Source organism: Alosa sapidissima, chromosome 13 (genome assembly GCF_018492685.1).
Source record: "Alosa sapidissima isolate fAloSap1 chromosome 13, fAloSap1.pri, whole genome shotgun sequence".
Lineage (NCBI taxonomy): Eukaryota > Metazoa > Chordata > Actinopteri > Clupeiformes > Clupeidae > Alosa > Alosa sapidissima.
The window spans coordinates 20,468,419-20,483,439 of record NC_055969.1 but is presented as its reverse complement, the minus strand read 5'-3'; the positions used below and the strand labels follow the sequence as shown (position 1 = coordinate 20,483,439).

The following is a 15,021-nucleotide window of genomic DNA, read 5'->3' as shown; positions in this document are numbered from 1 at the left end:
AAGAGTGTGAGAGGTGCAGAGCAAGGCCTGGCTTCTGTGTATCACTCTCTCACTCTATGGCACTGAATGGGAGGAGCCATAGCTGACCTCTTTTCTTGACCTGGAAACGATCTCTCTCTTTCTGTCTGGCTGTCTCTCTCTCTCTCTCTCTCTCAGTCATTCAGCTCAATTCAGTGGTATTTATATAGAACCATAATGTAGGAATGTGCCTGAAGGTGCTTTAGAGCCCAAATTGAATATGAATCTTGATCTGTACATTTCTACACCCCTGCAACGCACCCTGGCTGCCCACAGAATCCTGAACGGTTATCTGAGCATATACAGGAAACAGGCATTGTTGATGGCGCCACAGATGACCGCCTTGCTGTCTTGGTGCACTTTGTTTTTTTTTTTTTGATCTTGTGTCAACACATGCTGTCTGTCTTCTGTCTTCTGTCTGGCATGTCACATGTCATTTGATGATATACCAACACATTAGATTAGTTATTTAGGGCCCTAATTGAAATGCTGGGCTAAGTGCAAAGTCCTTCTAGGAGTTCTCGTGCATGAGCTAATGGCATCATGTGGCATGAGACAGCTTTTAGCTGATCCACCGATGCTTGTGCTTAGGATCCTTCTCATGGAATTAAATTTGCAAATAGATTTTGTGTAGTTATTAAGCAAGCTTAAGTTAGACTTTACTTTGCCCAGCGACTGATATCATTAGAATAAACAAGTCAGACATGAGAACAGTTTAAGAGACAAACAAATAAACAAGGAAGACATGAGAACAGATTAAGAGACAAACAAATAAACAAGGAAGACACGACAACAGTTTAAGAGACAAAGAAATAAACAGAGCTGCCAACTCTAACGCATTGACCATGAGATTGATTCATTTGATTGGCTCCACGCGCTCCTCCGCCAATCCAATGCGTGAGAGTTGGCCGCTCTGAATAAAGAAGGAAGACATGAGAACAGCTCATGTTAGGTTGGGAGAGCTAGAGGGCAGGGAAGGAATAAGAGAAAGTGAAAGGGTGAGACAGATAATAGGTCTTGATGAATGCTCTACAAATAATAAGAAATGAAGAACTCCCAAACGCTATAAATCTATTTTTGAAAACATTGATAAGTCATGTTATTTAATTGTGTATTTCAGGTAATATGAGTGCAGTTGTGTTGTTTGATTGAGTAAAGATAAATCAAATAACAATAACCCAATTACTGTTCCACTGAAATCACTTGGAAAACAAAATAAAAATAGTGATTTATTAAAATGGAGGATATAATGTTTTGGAAAAAAGCTTTTCAAATGAAGCCATGGGGGTTGTGGTAATAGTACCGGCAAGAATTTAAAACTACTTTCTCCCCACTGAGGAACAGCAGATCTGCTTAATGTTAAGAAACCAGATCTCAGTTCTTTTCTAATGATGGTGTTTAATGTAAAACACAGGAGGCCCTTCCATGTCTCTGCAGACGGGGCTAGAGGCTGTGCATGGTACTTATAAGCACTTAATGGTCTTTAGGATTATATTTGTTTGCTTGTTTTTTTTGTATTGGTCTATCATTTGGGAAAGCCATTACTGCTAATTGACCAAGAGTCTTTTAAGTGACTGAAGTATCTTGTGTTGTTGCCCATAATGTCTACAAACAACCATTTGACTTGAGTTTCAAGTTCAAATGCTAAAAAGGCAAGCCAAAGCCTAAAACTTGTGGAGAGTGTAAAAAAGTGGCAACAGTGTTTTAATCTGAACTCCCCCAAGCAGCATTGCAACTATTTACATTTGTCCACAATGTTGAATCCTTGGGAATGTCACTGATATTAGTCCATTGGTTCTGCAGGATTCCAGAGGAGTGTAGTCGACAGCTTGAGTAAGAAGCATGGTTTAAGATGGTAGCTTTCTGCTATCCCCTCCAGCTGTGGATATCGAAGAGCTACTTATAGATACAGCTGTCTGCTTTATGTATATAGCCGTAGATCCTGAGGATAGCGGCTGTTGTGTGTCCGCTATAACAGTTAATTGAGCAGTGGATGTTCACTGTTACAAGTACATGCTTATGCCTGCTATACCACTGAATGTGGTATAGTGGAGTATAACTGGCAGGTATGCTATACCAGCTGGCTGACGTCCCTGGAGAGTGTGGTTGGTTGGTGGGTGGCTGTTTGATATACTTCAAACAGTAGATCCTGAAGCATACCATTGATTACTGTAGTCCATATGTGACTCAAATATAGTGATTTAGGCTCCGGACTTCCATTTACCATCTAAGTTCCACACTGTCGTTTCATATGTGATGGATCCTGAGTCTGGCTGCTATACCATTTCATCCAGCAGAGTCGTCAGACTGTGCCGTTGCTCTAAGGGGCTGTTGATGAGGTAATTACACATAGGGCACACACCCCTCACCTGGAGCCATTTCCCTAGACACCTGCAGGACACACACACACACATGGTTAAGATAAGTCACACATAACTGTAACTGTATCAAACCCATGCAACCCAGAGAAGCTACAGGCTAAACAGATACTACAGGGAAGATGGCAAGTGACCCCCGTTACTTTTTGTCTGTGTAAAAATGTATTGGCCTAAACTATGAGAGCTTTACACTTACATTTGACTTGGAAATAACTCAGTATAGCAGTCTGTTTTTAAAAGTGATACTTAGCGGTATTCATAGTTACAATATGTGCAATAAGATATACATCAGTGGTATCAACAGGGTCTCAAAACCTTCACTGAACATCCACTTCACAGCACTCACCTTTTGTGAAATGTGTGTTGACATGGCAACACACCAAGCTCGTCTTTTATCCTGAAATCCTCCAAACACACCACACACATTTCCTTCTGAGAAAAAAAGCACAGTAAATAATAATAATAATAATAATAATAATAATAATATGTTTTATTATAGCGCCTTTCTCAGACTCAAGGTCACTTTACAAAGTCAGCACAAACAGAGCACACACAGAGCAAGACAACACAAAAACAAATAAACAAATAAACAAAGAAAAAAAAAATGAAACAGAAAAATCTTGAGATGAGTTTTGAAGAAAGGAAAGGAGGGACAGTCACGGAGGGAGTGAGGGAGGGAATTCCAGAGCTTAGGGGCCATGGCGCTGAAAGACCTGCCACTCAGGGTGGAGAGTCTGGTGCGGGGGACAGAGAGGAGATTCTGGTTAGAGGATCTGAGGAAGCGAGAAGGAGTGTAAGAGATCAGAAGGTCACAGAGGTAAGGAGGAGCAAGCTCATGGAGGGCTTTGAAAGTGAGAAGTAGAATTTTGAATTTGATTCGGGACAGAACTGGCAACCAGTGAAGCTGAGAAAGAATAGGGGTGATGTGAGCAGATCTCTTGGTATGAGTCAGTAGTCTGGCTGCAGAGTTCTGAATATATTGTAGTCTTTGAAGTGATTTAGAAGGGAGGCTAATGAATAGGGAGCTGGTTGGTGCTCACGGAAGAGGACGCAGAAGTCAATGAGGAGACCCAAGGTCTAACTAGGACCAAGGAGCAGGACTGGAGCACACAATGCTTTTTAGTGTGTTTTTTTATTGGTGCAAACCGGCTAACGTTTCGCCGTTATGGGCGTTATGGGCAGCCGTGGCCTACCGGTTAGCGCTTCGGACTTGTAACCGGAGGGATTGCCGGTTCGAACCCCGACCAGTAGGCTGAAGTGCCCTTGAGCAAGGCACCTAACCCCTCACTGCTCCCCGAGCGCCGCTGTTGTTGCAGGCAGCTCACTGCGCCGGGATTAGTGTGTGCTTCACCTCACTGTGTGCTGAGTGTTTGGGATTGGGATAAATGCAGAGACCAAATTTCCCTCACGGGATCAAAAGAGTATATATACATGGGCGGATTATGAACTTTCAGGCCCCTGGGCCCAGATGTATTAAGGGCCACCCACTAATTGTCGTATATGTGTGTGTGTGTGGGGGGGGGGGTCCTCCCCCAGAAATGTTTTAATTTGTTTGATGTGATTTCCTGTATTTTGGTGCATTTTGGGGATGGCCAATACTAAATTCAATCAGATTCATAGCCTACATCCTGATTTGTTGATACTGAGGCAATGATTCCATGCAAAGGCTTGGGCTTCAGGGCCCCCTGACCTCTTGGGCCCCTGGGCCTGGGCCCGGTAGGCCCGTGCAGTAATCCATCCCTGGATATATACTTATACTTATATGTACGTCCATGCGTCTTCATGCAACGCCCATGCGTCTTCTTCAGAGTCAAATTTGACTCTGAAGAAGACGCATGGGCGTCAAAACATTAGTCGGTTTGCACCAATAAAAAAACACTAAAAAGCTTTGTGTGCTCCGGTCCTGCTTCTTGGTCCTAGTTAGACCTTGGGTCTCCTCATTGACCGACCTATAGCTATTTGAATATCATGTAAATTTGTGCTGTGAAAACAAAAACAGGACAGGGTGGTCCAGTTATGTCAGTATGCAGCGGATCTCTTCATGATTCTTAACCCCCCATATAAAACAACAGGACATTGTTCCTTCTCTTCCTATGGATATTATACGTCATGATTGACAGGAACAAGTGGGAAAAGAGGAACACATGTAGCCAGCATTTTTCACCTCCTTCCCTTCTCCAGTTAGCTTGGTTGACACCAGACCCTTCTCACTTGTAATTGAGAGTGGGTCTGGGAAAGGTTCATTGACTTACTACATCAACCAGGGGCGAAACTAACAGTGAAATAAAACTTAAATTGGTTCATTAAACTCTAACCAAATTGTTTCAGAAGTGCAACAATCTCATAAATGAAGGTCTTAAATGCAGTTGTTTATTTAATTCTAAAAACAAACATTTTTTTGTGAATGACACAGCTTAAGAAGAACATACCTCGTGCAAATTTAATTCAGCGGACTCATCTTCAAACACAACCTGCACAATATACAAGGTTAGATATTTAAAACAACATATGCAATAAAATATATTTGTCACAAAAACCATGACCCCCCCCCCCCCCCCCCCCACACACACACACTAATAACATTACACTTTCATGGATTATGTGTGCATAAATATAAAATCATATCAAGCTGCATTTTGTCAAATGATCACTAGAGGGCTGTACATTCAAAGTCCACTGCTCAATTATGACACTGTGAAGTTGTCGTCCTCGTGCAATTGTGAATTAAACAATGCTCTATATGTAAAGTAGTACCAGTGCTTTATATAATGTTGCTGTATATTATTCCAATACAATAATACATTGTGCCTATTGGACAATAAAAGGGAGAAGAACAATCTCACCGCCTTGTATCCGATGCTTTGAGCTTGGGCCCGATGTCTCAGTTTGCTGAAAGAGCAACAGATACATTTTTTAGTTGTATGATGAAGTGAAAAGCCATTAACAGGCTGTTACTGAGACAAGGCAAAACAAGTGAAGTGAAGTGCCACCACAATGAGGAGTTAACTCAACTTCGCCTCTATGCTGTCTGTCTGGCTGGGTTTGTGATACCATCAAAACAATAGGGACCATAAATATAACACAGCATTGTACACTTCCCCTTAGGTTAATAAGGCCCATCACGGCAATTGAAGCAGTTTACATGTCCGTTACTGCTGTGATTTACACATTAATTTTGTATGGGATTATTACACATTTGTATAGGATTATAACACATTTGTATGGGATTATTACACATTTGTATGGGATTGTTTCACATTTTTAGTATACGTCAGGAAAGTGTGGTTTCTGTTTACAGATCAGCAAGAGGAATTCTCACATCTCTGGGTTTACTAGATTGGGAATTCAAACAGAAATGGCACTATAGTGAATAAAAAAAAAAATAAAACAGCAAATTGTGTTTGCCATCCTCTTTTTCAACAAATCTAAAATCCTGACATCCCCATGCTGAGTAGAGATGAGGATTTCACAAACACACACACACACACACACACACACACACACACAGACTACTAGAGGAGCTAACAAATGACAGAAATTTATATTTGGCCAAAAATAGATTATATCTTTGATTTACCTGGTGATCATTTATAAAAAATAAAAAAAGAGACAAAACTGATTAACACATTAAATAAAATGATACTAGTTCACACCGTAGGCTTGTGCCTACAGGTCACAAAGAAATGACACAGAACACAAACTATCTTTGGAAGAGGCATGAGCCTACGACGACAGCACCAAAATAGCAGCAGGCACAAAAAGCTGGTGGATAATGATCTCGTTTTGAATTGTTTGACTAAGGAAGCACTTCAGGACAGAGGAAATGCTCCGTACACACCGGACACTCGTGCCAGAAAGCCCCACGTGGTCTCTAAGCAACCTCACTGATGGCTGGCTGATTTTCTTCAGTTGATGACCCGTCCACTGACTGCTTTTAAAAGTAATTATCAGTCTCGTGTTTCACTGGATATCAGCTACCAACACATCACCCTGGAAATGCAAACTAATTCAAAATGTAAGCCTCATTTACATATCTGGAAAGGTCTGTGTCCATCAGGAAGCACTCTGACGTTACGCAGCTTGTGTTCATTTCAGTAATGCTGTGACTGAAAGGCAGTGGTAGTTGGTTATCACCTGTGACAGGTGATACAGAGACAGCTGAAGAATGCCATCAGGTGATAATCCGTCATGGTGGATGAAATTGCTCAGCTGATTTGGAAACGAATCCATTCAATTAAAATTCAGGGTTAACATTTACCCACAGTTACAAAAGAAAAAAAGGGAACCAACCTAATAAAATAATGAAATGTTTCATTTTTTGATTAGTGAAGGATCAAATTGAACACCTGACTATTGGTCCTTGACAAAGAGAGTGTTCAGTCAGCACACATACCAAGCATGATGAGTTAATTCAGTACTACCCTCCCACCCCTGTTCCTCTAGGTTTTAAATGATATTGGAGGACACTGGCCTATAGGAGCTTTAGCTCATAGGAAGAGCAGCAGTTGGCCTATAGTAGGTTTACTACCCCATGTAGAAACAGCAGCAATTGGCCTATAGGAGTTTTAGCTCATGTGGAAACAGCAGCAGTTGGCCTATAGGAGCTTTAGCTCATGTGTAAACAGCAGCAGTTGGCCTACAGGAGTTTTAGCCTATAGGAGCAGTTAATAGGAGCTTTTACTACCTCATGTAGAAACAGCAGCAGGTAACGCTGAGGAGGAAGAGGAGCATCACCGTGCCCATGATCACCATGGAGATGAGAGAGGCATGTGGCTCCTCCACGCCAGGGTTCATGGCGCCCAGTTTGGCTCCCGTCTCAATGCCAGGCACGGACTCCTTAGCACCAGCCTCAAGGCCAGGCATGGGTTCCCTGAGGACCGTGAGAGGATACCAAACTCAATACTCAAGGTCTGATGGAGTTGATGGGGTCACTCAGTTTAGTATATAACAATGGGTCCAAAAAAGGACTAGTTTTTATTTTATTTTTTAAGACAGAAATGTATGTCACCCAAAAGGCAGCTGTGAGGTGGCTGGGCTGTAGCTTTGAGTTATGGCATGAGATCCTTTTAAATGGCTATCACAAGAAAAACTACTTCAGTACTACTTCCATTAATCATTCAGTTCAGTTAGACTATCCAAACAATTCACAGGAGCAGACTGAATTATGTAAGTTTGGACATCTAATATCCTGTTATTCAGCTTTGTACAAAGATAATGTTAAAGAAGAGTACGAGCTCTGAACACACATACAGGACAGGTAGTCTGTCATCTATGATAACATTTATCACAGCTTTGAAGCAGATTCTCTACACAATTTTTAAGAAAACATACTCCTTAGCTTATTAAGAAATTCTTATTAATATACTCGGACAAAGTTAAACTCTGAAGAATTATCAAATAGTAAGGCCTACATGTTTAAAACGTAATTGAGCTACTTTCATTGCATAAGACTAATTTCATCACATTATTGTTCTTGTGTAAATCCTCATCTCCCTTTCAGAACAATCAAACAATCAGATTGCATCAAATTGAGCCTTTTTATTTCAGCTATTTGAACAAGGCATTATGTTAGGCTAGCTTACAAGTAGGTAGGCTATGAATAATTTCAGAGGGATTTTTACAGCGCTTTTTGAAGCTCCAAACAATATATCTAGGCTACCATACTGTAATTCTGAAATTCTCGAACTTATATTTAGCTATTTGGCCACCAGTGTTTAGGCTACAAAAGACAACTTCTGTCCAAAATACGATCAATAAGATCAGCTGGGAATATATGACGAGGTGGGCTTACCATCTCTGAGTCAGGCAGAATTGATTGAAGAACGTTTCTATCTCATCTGAGGCGAAGAATTTTAAACAAAGCGTCCTTCTAGAAAAATGGCAGATTTCTATCAGTTTAATCTAGTCTAACACATCCACACACGGGACAATCTAAACTCCGCAGACGCAGAAGTTTTTGACGATCGGTTATTTAAGGAACATGACAGCACATCCCGACTCCCTCCTTTCCCTTATGGATGAGGGACGGTCCTCCACATGGTCCTGAAGCCCAAAGCGCGTGCATGCGCCGAAGAGCGCATGTGGCAGATGTTGTGTGAGGCAGGTCTAGGGGCGGCAATAATTCAAGCAAGAATCAGCCTTTCCTGATGCGGGCTGTAGGCTCGTCTAATGAGTGATTTAACTAACAAACCTTAGACTTGGTTTTGAAGTAGCCTATAAGCATTAAACCTAAAACAGTTTAAGACAGAAAATTATAGCCTAATAGTTGGATAGACCCTAATCTAAAATCTATTATATTACCACGTAGCATTGTAGGCTTAATGCTGTTATTTGCTTGGATAGGCCCTTATAGGCACTGAAAAAGATGACAAGATTAGCTAAAACTTTTTAAGATAGTTTCAAAAAGTTCTCAGGAAAGCATCTTCCTTCCGACAAGTTAATTTTGTAGTAGCCTAGCCTAAATTGTTTGTTCTCAGGAAATGTAGACGCAGCCACACCCAAACGAAGCAATCCTTTCGCATGTCTGCCTTATTTAGACAAATAGGCTTGTGCCACACTCAGATTGGCTAGGCTGTAACTTCAAGTAGCTTAATGTGGGCCTAGCCTAGCCTAGGCATTTGACTATTTTCATATTAAACTCAATAGGTCCACCAGAGTAGCCTAACATATAGGCAATGATAAAAAACAATGGGCTACTTATCTTAGGCCTTTTGTTAAGTGGGGATGATGTCAACAACTAGGCTACATATCCGGTAGGCCTACGAGGAACTGCTGATGTGATGAGAGAATCAGACCAAGATTTAGGCCTATAACGTGCTGCATTTCCCCAACCTAGCCATATGTGGTAGGCCTGGGTTAGCAATATTAACACATGAAATATTTTGTCACACTATATAGGCTGCCTGCCAGGTCGTTAATAGCCTAGCAGTCAAAATTGAGTGAGTGCCCACCCCTCTCCGAACGAACACACACACACAGGCTACACGCCAGCGCTAATCAATTTAGTCTTAAAACATCTAGATAGCTCAATGCTCCCACCTAGCGTCTATATTGAAAAACTATTTGATGTCTGAAATAAACGGAAAAATATTCCTTGTGGAATTGTAGTATTATAGTTAGGGAAAGTTAGACTTTTTTTCCGCCAATCTGCAAAAAAATGTCTTACCAATAGCTTTTTTTTACTATGTGTTTCTATAGGTGTCTAGTAACACCTCACAATTTATCCACGGCCAAATCCTCGGGGAAACACCTGGAGAGCCCATTAAGTTTGGGGTGCCCAGAGGGACTGGGCGAAAATAATGAAAACATTTTGTTGACCAATATTAACTTTTGAGATGTCTAACTAGGGGTTTTTAGGGGTGCTAAATCTATCCCAGCCATTAGTTTTGAGTAAAAATTACTCCAAGTCCATAAAAAAACCATAACAAATGGTTTTATTGAACAATTACAAAACAAAACTTTCTTAATCAGTTTAAAATTTAACAAACCTCATCCCTCAACTCTCCTGCGCTTCCTCACTCCTATTATCTTCTGGCTGGTTGATGTTCTGGCAAGAGTTACCATGACAGTTCCAACAAGCAGAAATACACTTAACTCCTTGCTTTTTACAGCAGCACCTGAGAGTGTCACAGACACCTGCACAGTTGCAGCTGACAAACTTCAGACGGTAGTCTGGTGCAATGGGATCTGGTGTGACTGGTGCATAATCATGTTCTCCTTGTTTCTATCCACACTCAAGGACATCTAGTGATGGATTTAGCAGTAGCCAATCTCTGGTCTGGAGATATGCCCGCAGAGAGTGCTACAGTGTATGCTGCACCTCCTGTAGTCGGAGGTAGTTTGGCACTTGACACTAGTTATGTTGTCCTCATGAGTTTTACATGTTGCTCACTGTCCACCCTCAACGTTGGACACTCTTTTCTCTCTCTATCTATCTCTTTCTCTCTCACACACACACATTTATGCACATTGACTCTCTCACAAACACATTCACAACCACACACCCACACATCTATGCACATTGACTCTCTCACAAACACATTCACAACCACCCACACCCACACAAACACATATGCACACACTTACAAATAAAGTTCACACCTTCACTGATACTGTCTCTCTCTGTCTCTGAGGCCGTTTACACGACACCGCCGGGTGGATTTTCTCTTACCGCTTTCACACCTTTAACGACTCCGGCAAGAAAAAACCTTGCGTGTACACACAGAGTTCTCTTTCAAGCATTCATTCGGTATCTCACTATGGGACACGCCCCCTCGCGAGTTCCCCAGAAGCCATTATTTCATTACACCAGCCACCATTGGCTGGACGACTGACGTATGCGATGTGGAGGAGGTACTTCCTCCTCCCTTATATTGTACGGCGCAACGTCATTGCTTCAGTCTAAAACCTCTTCTCGCCCCCAGAGGCTTGCTCTCTCGTATACAGGTGCTGTGGCTTGGTGGCTTAACTGTTCATTGAGCGAGGTAACGACTTGGTCCCCGAACGCTACCTTAACGCCGCTTCATCTTCGAAGAGCACTGGTTTGGACTTGGCTAGCCTGTCGCCAAACAGTAGCCTCTCCCTTGCTAGCCTGTCGCCAAACAGTAGCACGCTAGCCTGTCTCCAAACAGTAGCCCGCTAGCCTGTCTCCAAACAGTAGCCTCCAAACCCCAAAGCTAGTCTGTCTCCATACAGTAGCTCCAAAGCTAGTCTGTCACCAAACAGTAGCAACCGCTAGCCTGTCCTCAAACAGTAGCGAAACAACATGTCGACGCCAGTGCCCCCCCTCCCCGCGAGGAAGTGCGAAGCCCCGGCTAGGATGTGTTTGTGTGGGAACAAGATTTCGGCCGCTGACACCCACCAGGTGTGTGCCGTGTATCTGGGGCTGCAACACGCCCAGACCGCGTTAACATCCCCGGAAGTGTGTGAACACTGCGCCCGACTTTCCCTCCGGTCTCGCCGACGTAGGCTAGCACGCCTAGCTAGTCTCACCGACGACGACCCCATGCTAGGAGCGGTTGACCTCCCTCCCCTTGAGTCAGCAACCCTTTCCCAGGAGCCGGCCGGCGCTGGAGAACTGGGCGCTAGCTGGGGCGACCAGCTCGACGCTCTATCGCCTATATCCGACACCGAAGACAGCCCAATGGGGATGCTAGGTGCAACTGGCGAAGCTGAACTCATCTCAGAAGATGACTCCGTCGACCTACTATCCCGAGCGGCGTGAGAAGTGATAGCACCGCCACTGAGGCTGATGAAGCCGCAAGCGTGGGCCTTCACGACGTCTGCAAGAGAGCAGCTGCAAAGCTCGGCGTTCCCTGGCCTGAGGCCCAGAAGGAGACCGTGTCCTCTCGCTACGAGGGAAAGAGGCTCCCGAAGGCTAAAAGCTCCACCAGACAACTACTGCCCGTCTTCCCCGAGTGCCTCAAGGAAGCCACACGCTCATGGAGCAGCCCATTCTCAGCGAAAAACCCGGCTCAAGGGCTCGCGGCGCTGGAATGGCCAGACATGGAAAGCAGTGGATTCTCCCATCTGCCCCCTGTCGAACCGCTCCTGGCCTCCCATCTCCACCCCACCCAGAAGTCTGCGATGACCCCCTCGGGACCCGCATTCCCCTCCAAAGCCGACAATTTCCAGTCCGCCGTGACTGAAAAAAGCTACAAAGCAGTGGCGTCGGCGGTGAGAGCTCTCAACGCCTCATCTCTGCTCATGGCCTACCAAGCCGAGCTGGAGGAAGACTTCTCGTCTGCCCCCAACCAGCCAGCTGTGTGGGACGAAATGTGTGTGGTCACAGACCTCTGCCTACGGCTACACAGGTGTGCGGTGCAAACGGCGGGACGGGCTATGGCCCTCATGGTCTCTCAAGAGAGAGCTCGCTGGCTCAACCTCTCCAGACTCTCCCACAAGGAGAAGACCCAGCTGCTAGATGTGCCCGTGGACCCCAAAGGCCTCTTTGGACCAGCCGTGGCCACTATGCAAAAGCGGTGTGAGGAAAAGAAACGGGACGGTGAAGCGCTGCAGCTGTGCCTCCCCAGAAAGGCACAAGCCCCCGCTCCCAAAGCACCCAGACAGACGTTCTCCGAGGCAGCAGCACGCCCGCCGCAGTACCGGATACCGAGACGTCAGCTCCCGACCCAGACTGCCACTCAGAGCCTTGGTAAGACCCCCGAGCCCCCCCCAACCCGGTGCCTGGGTTAAAAAGGCCTTTAACCCTAACGCGACACAGGGAGGTCAGCAAAACCCCCCACCCGCGCAGGGAGCGAGGAAGAAGAAGCGCGCCTAGTACGCGCCTTGCAGGCGAGGGGGGGCGGGTCCAGCCAGACGCTCCCCCCTCCTCGACTCACACCGGCCCCGTTCCTGGGCCTGTTCAAAGAGGCATGTTCACTGCCCCCCAAGAGGCGTGCAGAGGCCACAGAGGCGCTCGCAGTTCACAGCCCACTGAAGCGGAGAAGAGACCTGGAGTGCCAGTTCGAGCCCCAACAGAGTCTCACAAGCACACACCAGTGCCCCCCTTCAAAAATAAATGTTTCGGTGCGCAGCCAGGCCGAGGGCCGAGGGCGTATCCGTCAAAAGAATGCAAAAAATTGTCAAATGAACAAAAAAGCTCTCACAAAAAGTCACGAGCCATGTTCAGTGGCAATGGCGTGCAATCACTCCCTAATAACGCAACCAGGCGGAGCCAAAGCTCCACCGGGGGCGATGGGCAACATAAGCACGCTAGCGTTGCAGCCCACGCCAGCTCGGTCGTGCCAGTTAGCGCCACTAGATGGCGTCATTTCGCCACTGACCGAGCGCATCCAGTACTGGCGGATGCACGTGAAGTCAGACTGGATAATAAAGATTATGGCGAAAGGCTACCGCCTACAGTTCGCTACACCCCCACCCCCGTTCAATGGGATTGTACAATCCCACGCTACAGGGGAATCTGCCCGTGTTCTACAGGGGGAAATAATTTCCATGTTAAACAAACAAGCGATCAGGGTAGTCCCCTTTGAGCAAAGCCGTCACGGTTTTTACTCGAGGTACTTTCTGGTCCCAAAGAAAGGGGGGGGCTTGCGCCCGATATTGGACCTGCGTGCACTGAACAGATACCTAAGAAAGTACAGGTTCAGGATGCTAACCAACGACGCATTAATGCGCTTCGTGCGCCCGGGCGATTGGTTCACCTCAGTGGATCTGACCGATGCGTTCCTACACGTCCCGATCTATCCGCCCCACAGAAAGTTCCTCAGGTTTGCCTTTCGAGGTGTGGCCTACTAGTGGCTTGCCCTCCCATTTGGCCTTGCGCTCAGCCCCAGAGTCTTCGTCAAGGTCACCGAAGAGGCTATCGCGCCGCTCCGGGAAAAAGGTTTACGTCTGGCTACTTTTATCGACGACTGGCTGGTGGCCGCGCACTCATACCAGGAAGCGCAGCAGCACACGGCTCTCCTAACGGAGCACCTGTTGTTACTAGGCTTCAGAATAAACTGGGAGAAAAGCGTGCTGCGCCCGTGTCAGATCACCACCTTCATAGGGCTGTCTCTAAACTCTGTCTCATTCAGAGCGCGCCTGTCAGCGGAACGAGTCAAAGCGTTCCACGCATGCCTCGCGCTTTTCCGCAGGGGGGCTACTGTGAAATTCAGGGTCTGCCTCAGACTCCTGGGCCTCATGGCGTCAGCCTTGGTGGTCATTCCCCTCGGCCGTTTATACATGAGGGCTGTTCAGCGATGGGTGGCGTCGCTGGGATTGAATCCCTCGCGTCACTGCCATCGCCCTGTCGCAATCTCAGCAGCCTGCTGCGCTGCGCTAAGGCCCTGGAAACGCCCACTCTTCCTCACAGAGGGAACTACGATGGGTGCTGTCCTACACAGGAAAGTAGTGACGACGGATGCCTCGCTGAGCGGCTGGGGAGCTACTCACGAGGGCAGGTCGATAAACGGGGTGTGGGACTCACACATGCAATCTTTGCACATAAACCGTCTAGAACTGATGGCGGTTTGGCTCGCACTCAGACATTTTCTGCCCATCCTGAGAGGGCATCATGTCTTGGTCAGAACAGACAACACCACTGTGGTGGCTTATGTCAACAAGCAGGGGGGACTGAGGTCTCGTCATATGCACACGTTGGCACACAGACTGATCTTATGGAGCAGCACACGGCTCCTGTCGTTGAAAGCCACACATGTCCCCGGTGTATTGAATTTGGGTGCAGATTTATTATCCAGGGGCAACCCCCGCTACCCCCCGAGACTGGAAACTCCACAGCGATGTGGTGGCTCAAATCTGGTTGCGAACGGGTCGAGCGAAAGTGGACTTATTCGCCTCAGAGGAGAATGCGCAATGTCCGATGTTTTTCTCCCTGCGCGATCAGAAAGGCCTGTTAGGGATAGATGCTTTGGCACACCAGTGGCCACACGTCCTGCTCTATGCCTTCCCTCCGTTGGAACTGATCACTCCAACGCTCGCCAGGGTGCGGGAACAGAGCCTCTCACTCATTCTCGTAGCCCCGCGCTGGCAGAAATAATCCCGTTACTCCACTCCCAACCGTGGCCGCTGCCCCCCCGCAGGGACCTGCTGTCCCAAGCGAACGGGGAAATATTTCCCTCATCCAGAGTGCCTGGCCCTCTGGGTCTGGCCTGTGAAAGGCTGA

At 46.2% G+C, this 15,021-nt stretch overlaps 1 protein-coding gene and 1 pseudogene across 4 annotated transcripts; one reads left to right on the top strand and one right to left on the bottom strand.

Annotated features, from left to right (window-relative positions):
- Positions 1-1,234: 1,234 nt before the first annotated feature.
- Positions 1,235-9,185, bottom strand: LOC121679784 (RING finger protein 122). 4 transcript variants are annotated; one of them, XM_042058815.1, is made up of 6 exons: positions 8,188-9,176; positions 7,081-7,266; positions 5,243-5,285; positions 4,826-4,867; positions 2,743-2,828; positions 1,235-2,409 (listed from the first exon to the last, which is right to left on the bottom strand). In XM_042058815.1, exons 2-6 carry the CDS (start codon positions 7,257-7,259, stop codon positions 2,295-2,297), a joined length of 465 nt encoding a protein of 154 aa, XP_041914749.1. In that variant the 5' UTR covers positions 7,260-7,266; positions 8,188-9,176; the 3' UTR covers positions 1,235-2,294. The 4 variants fall into 4 exon arrangements, with proteins under 4 accessions (XP_041914749.1, XP_041914748.1, XP_041914751.1 ...); XM_042058814.1 differs by having other exon boundaries at positions 5,240-5,285; positions 8,188-9,173; XM_042058817.1 differs by lacking the exons at positions 1,235-2,409; positions 2,743-2,828 and adding an exon at positions 2,950-3,130 and having other exon boundaries at positions 8,188-9,185.
- Positions 9,186-11,160: 1,975 nt separating this feature from the next.
- LOC121680533 lies at positions 11,161-15,021 on the top strand (annotated as a pseudogene).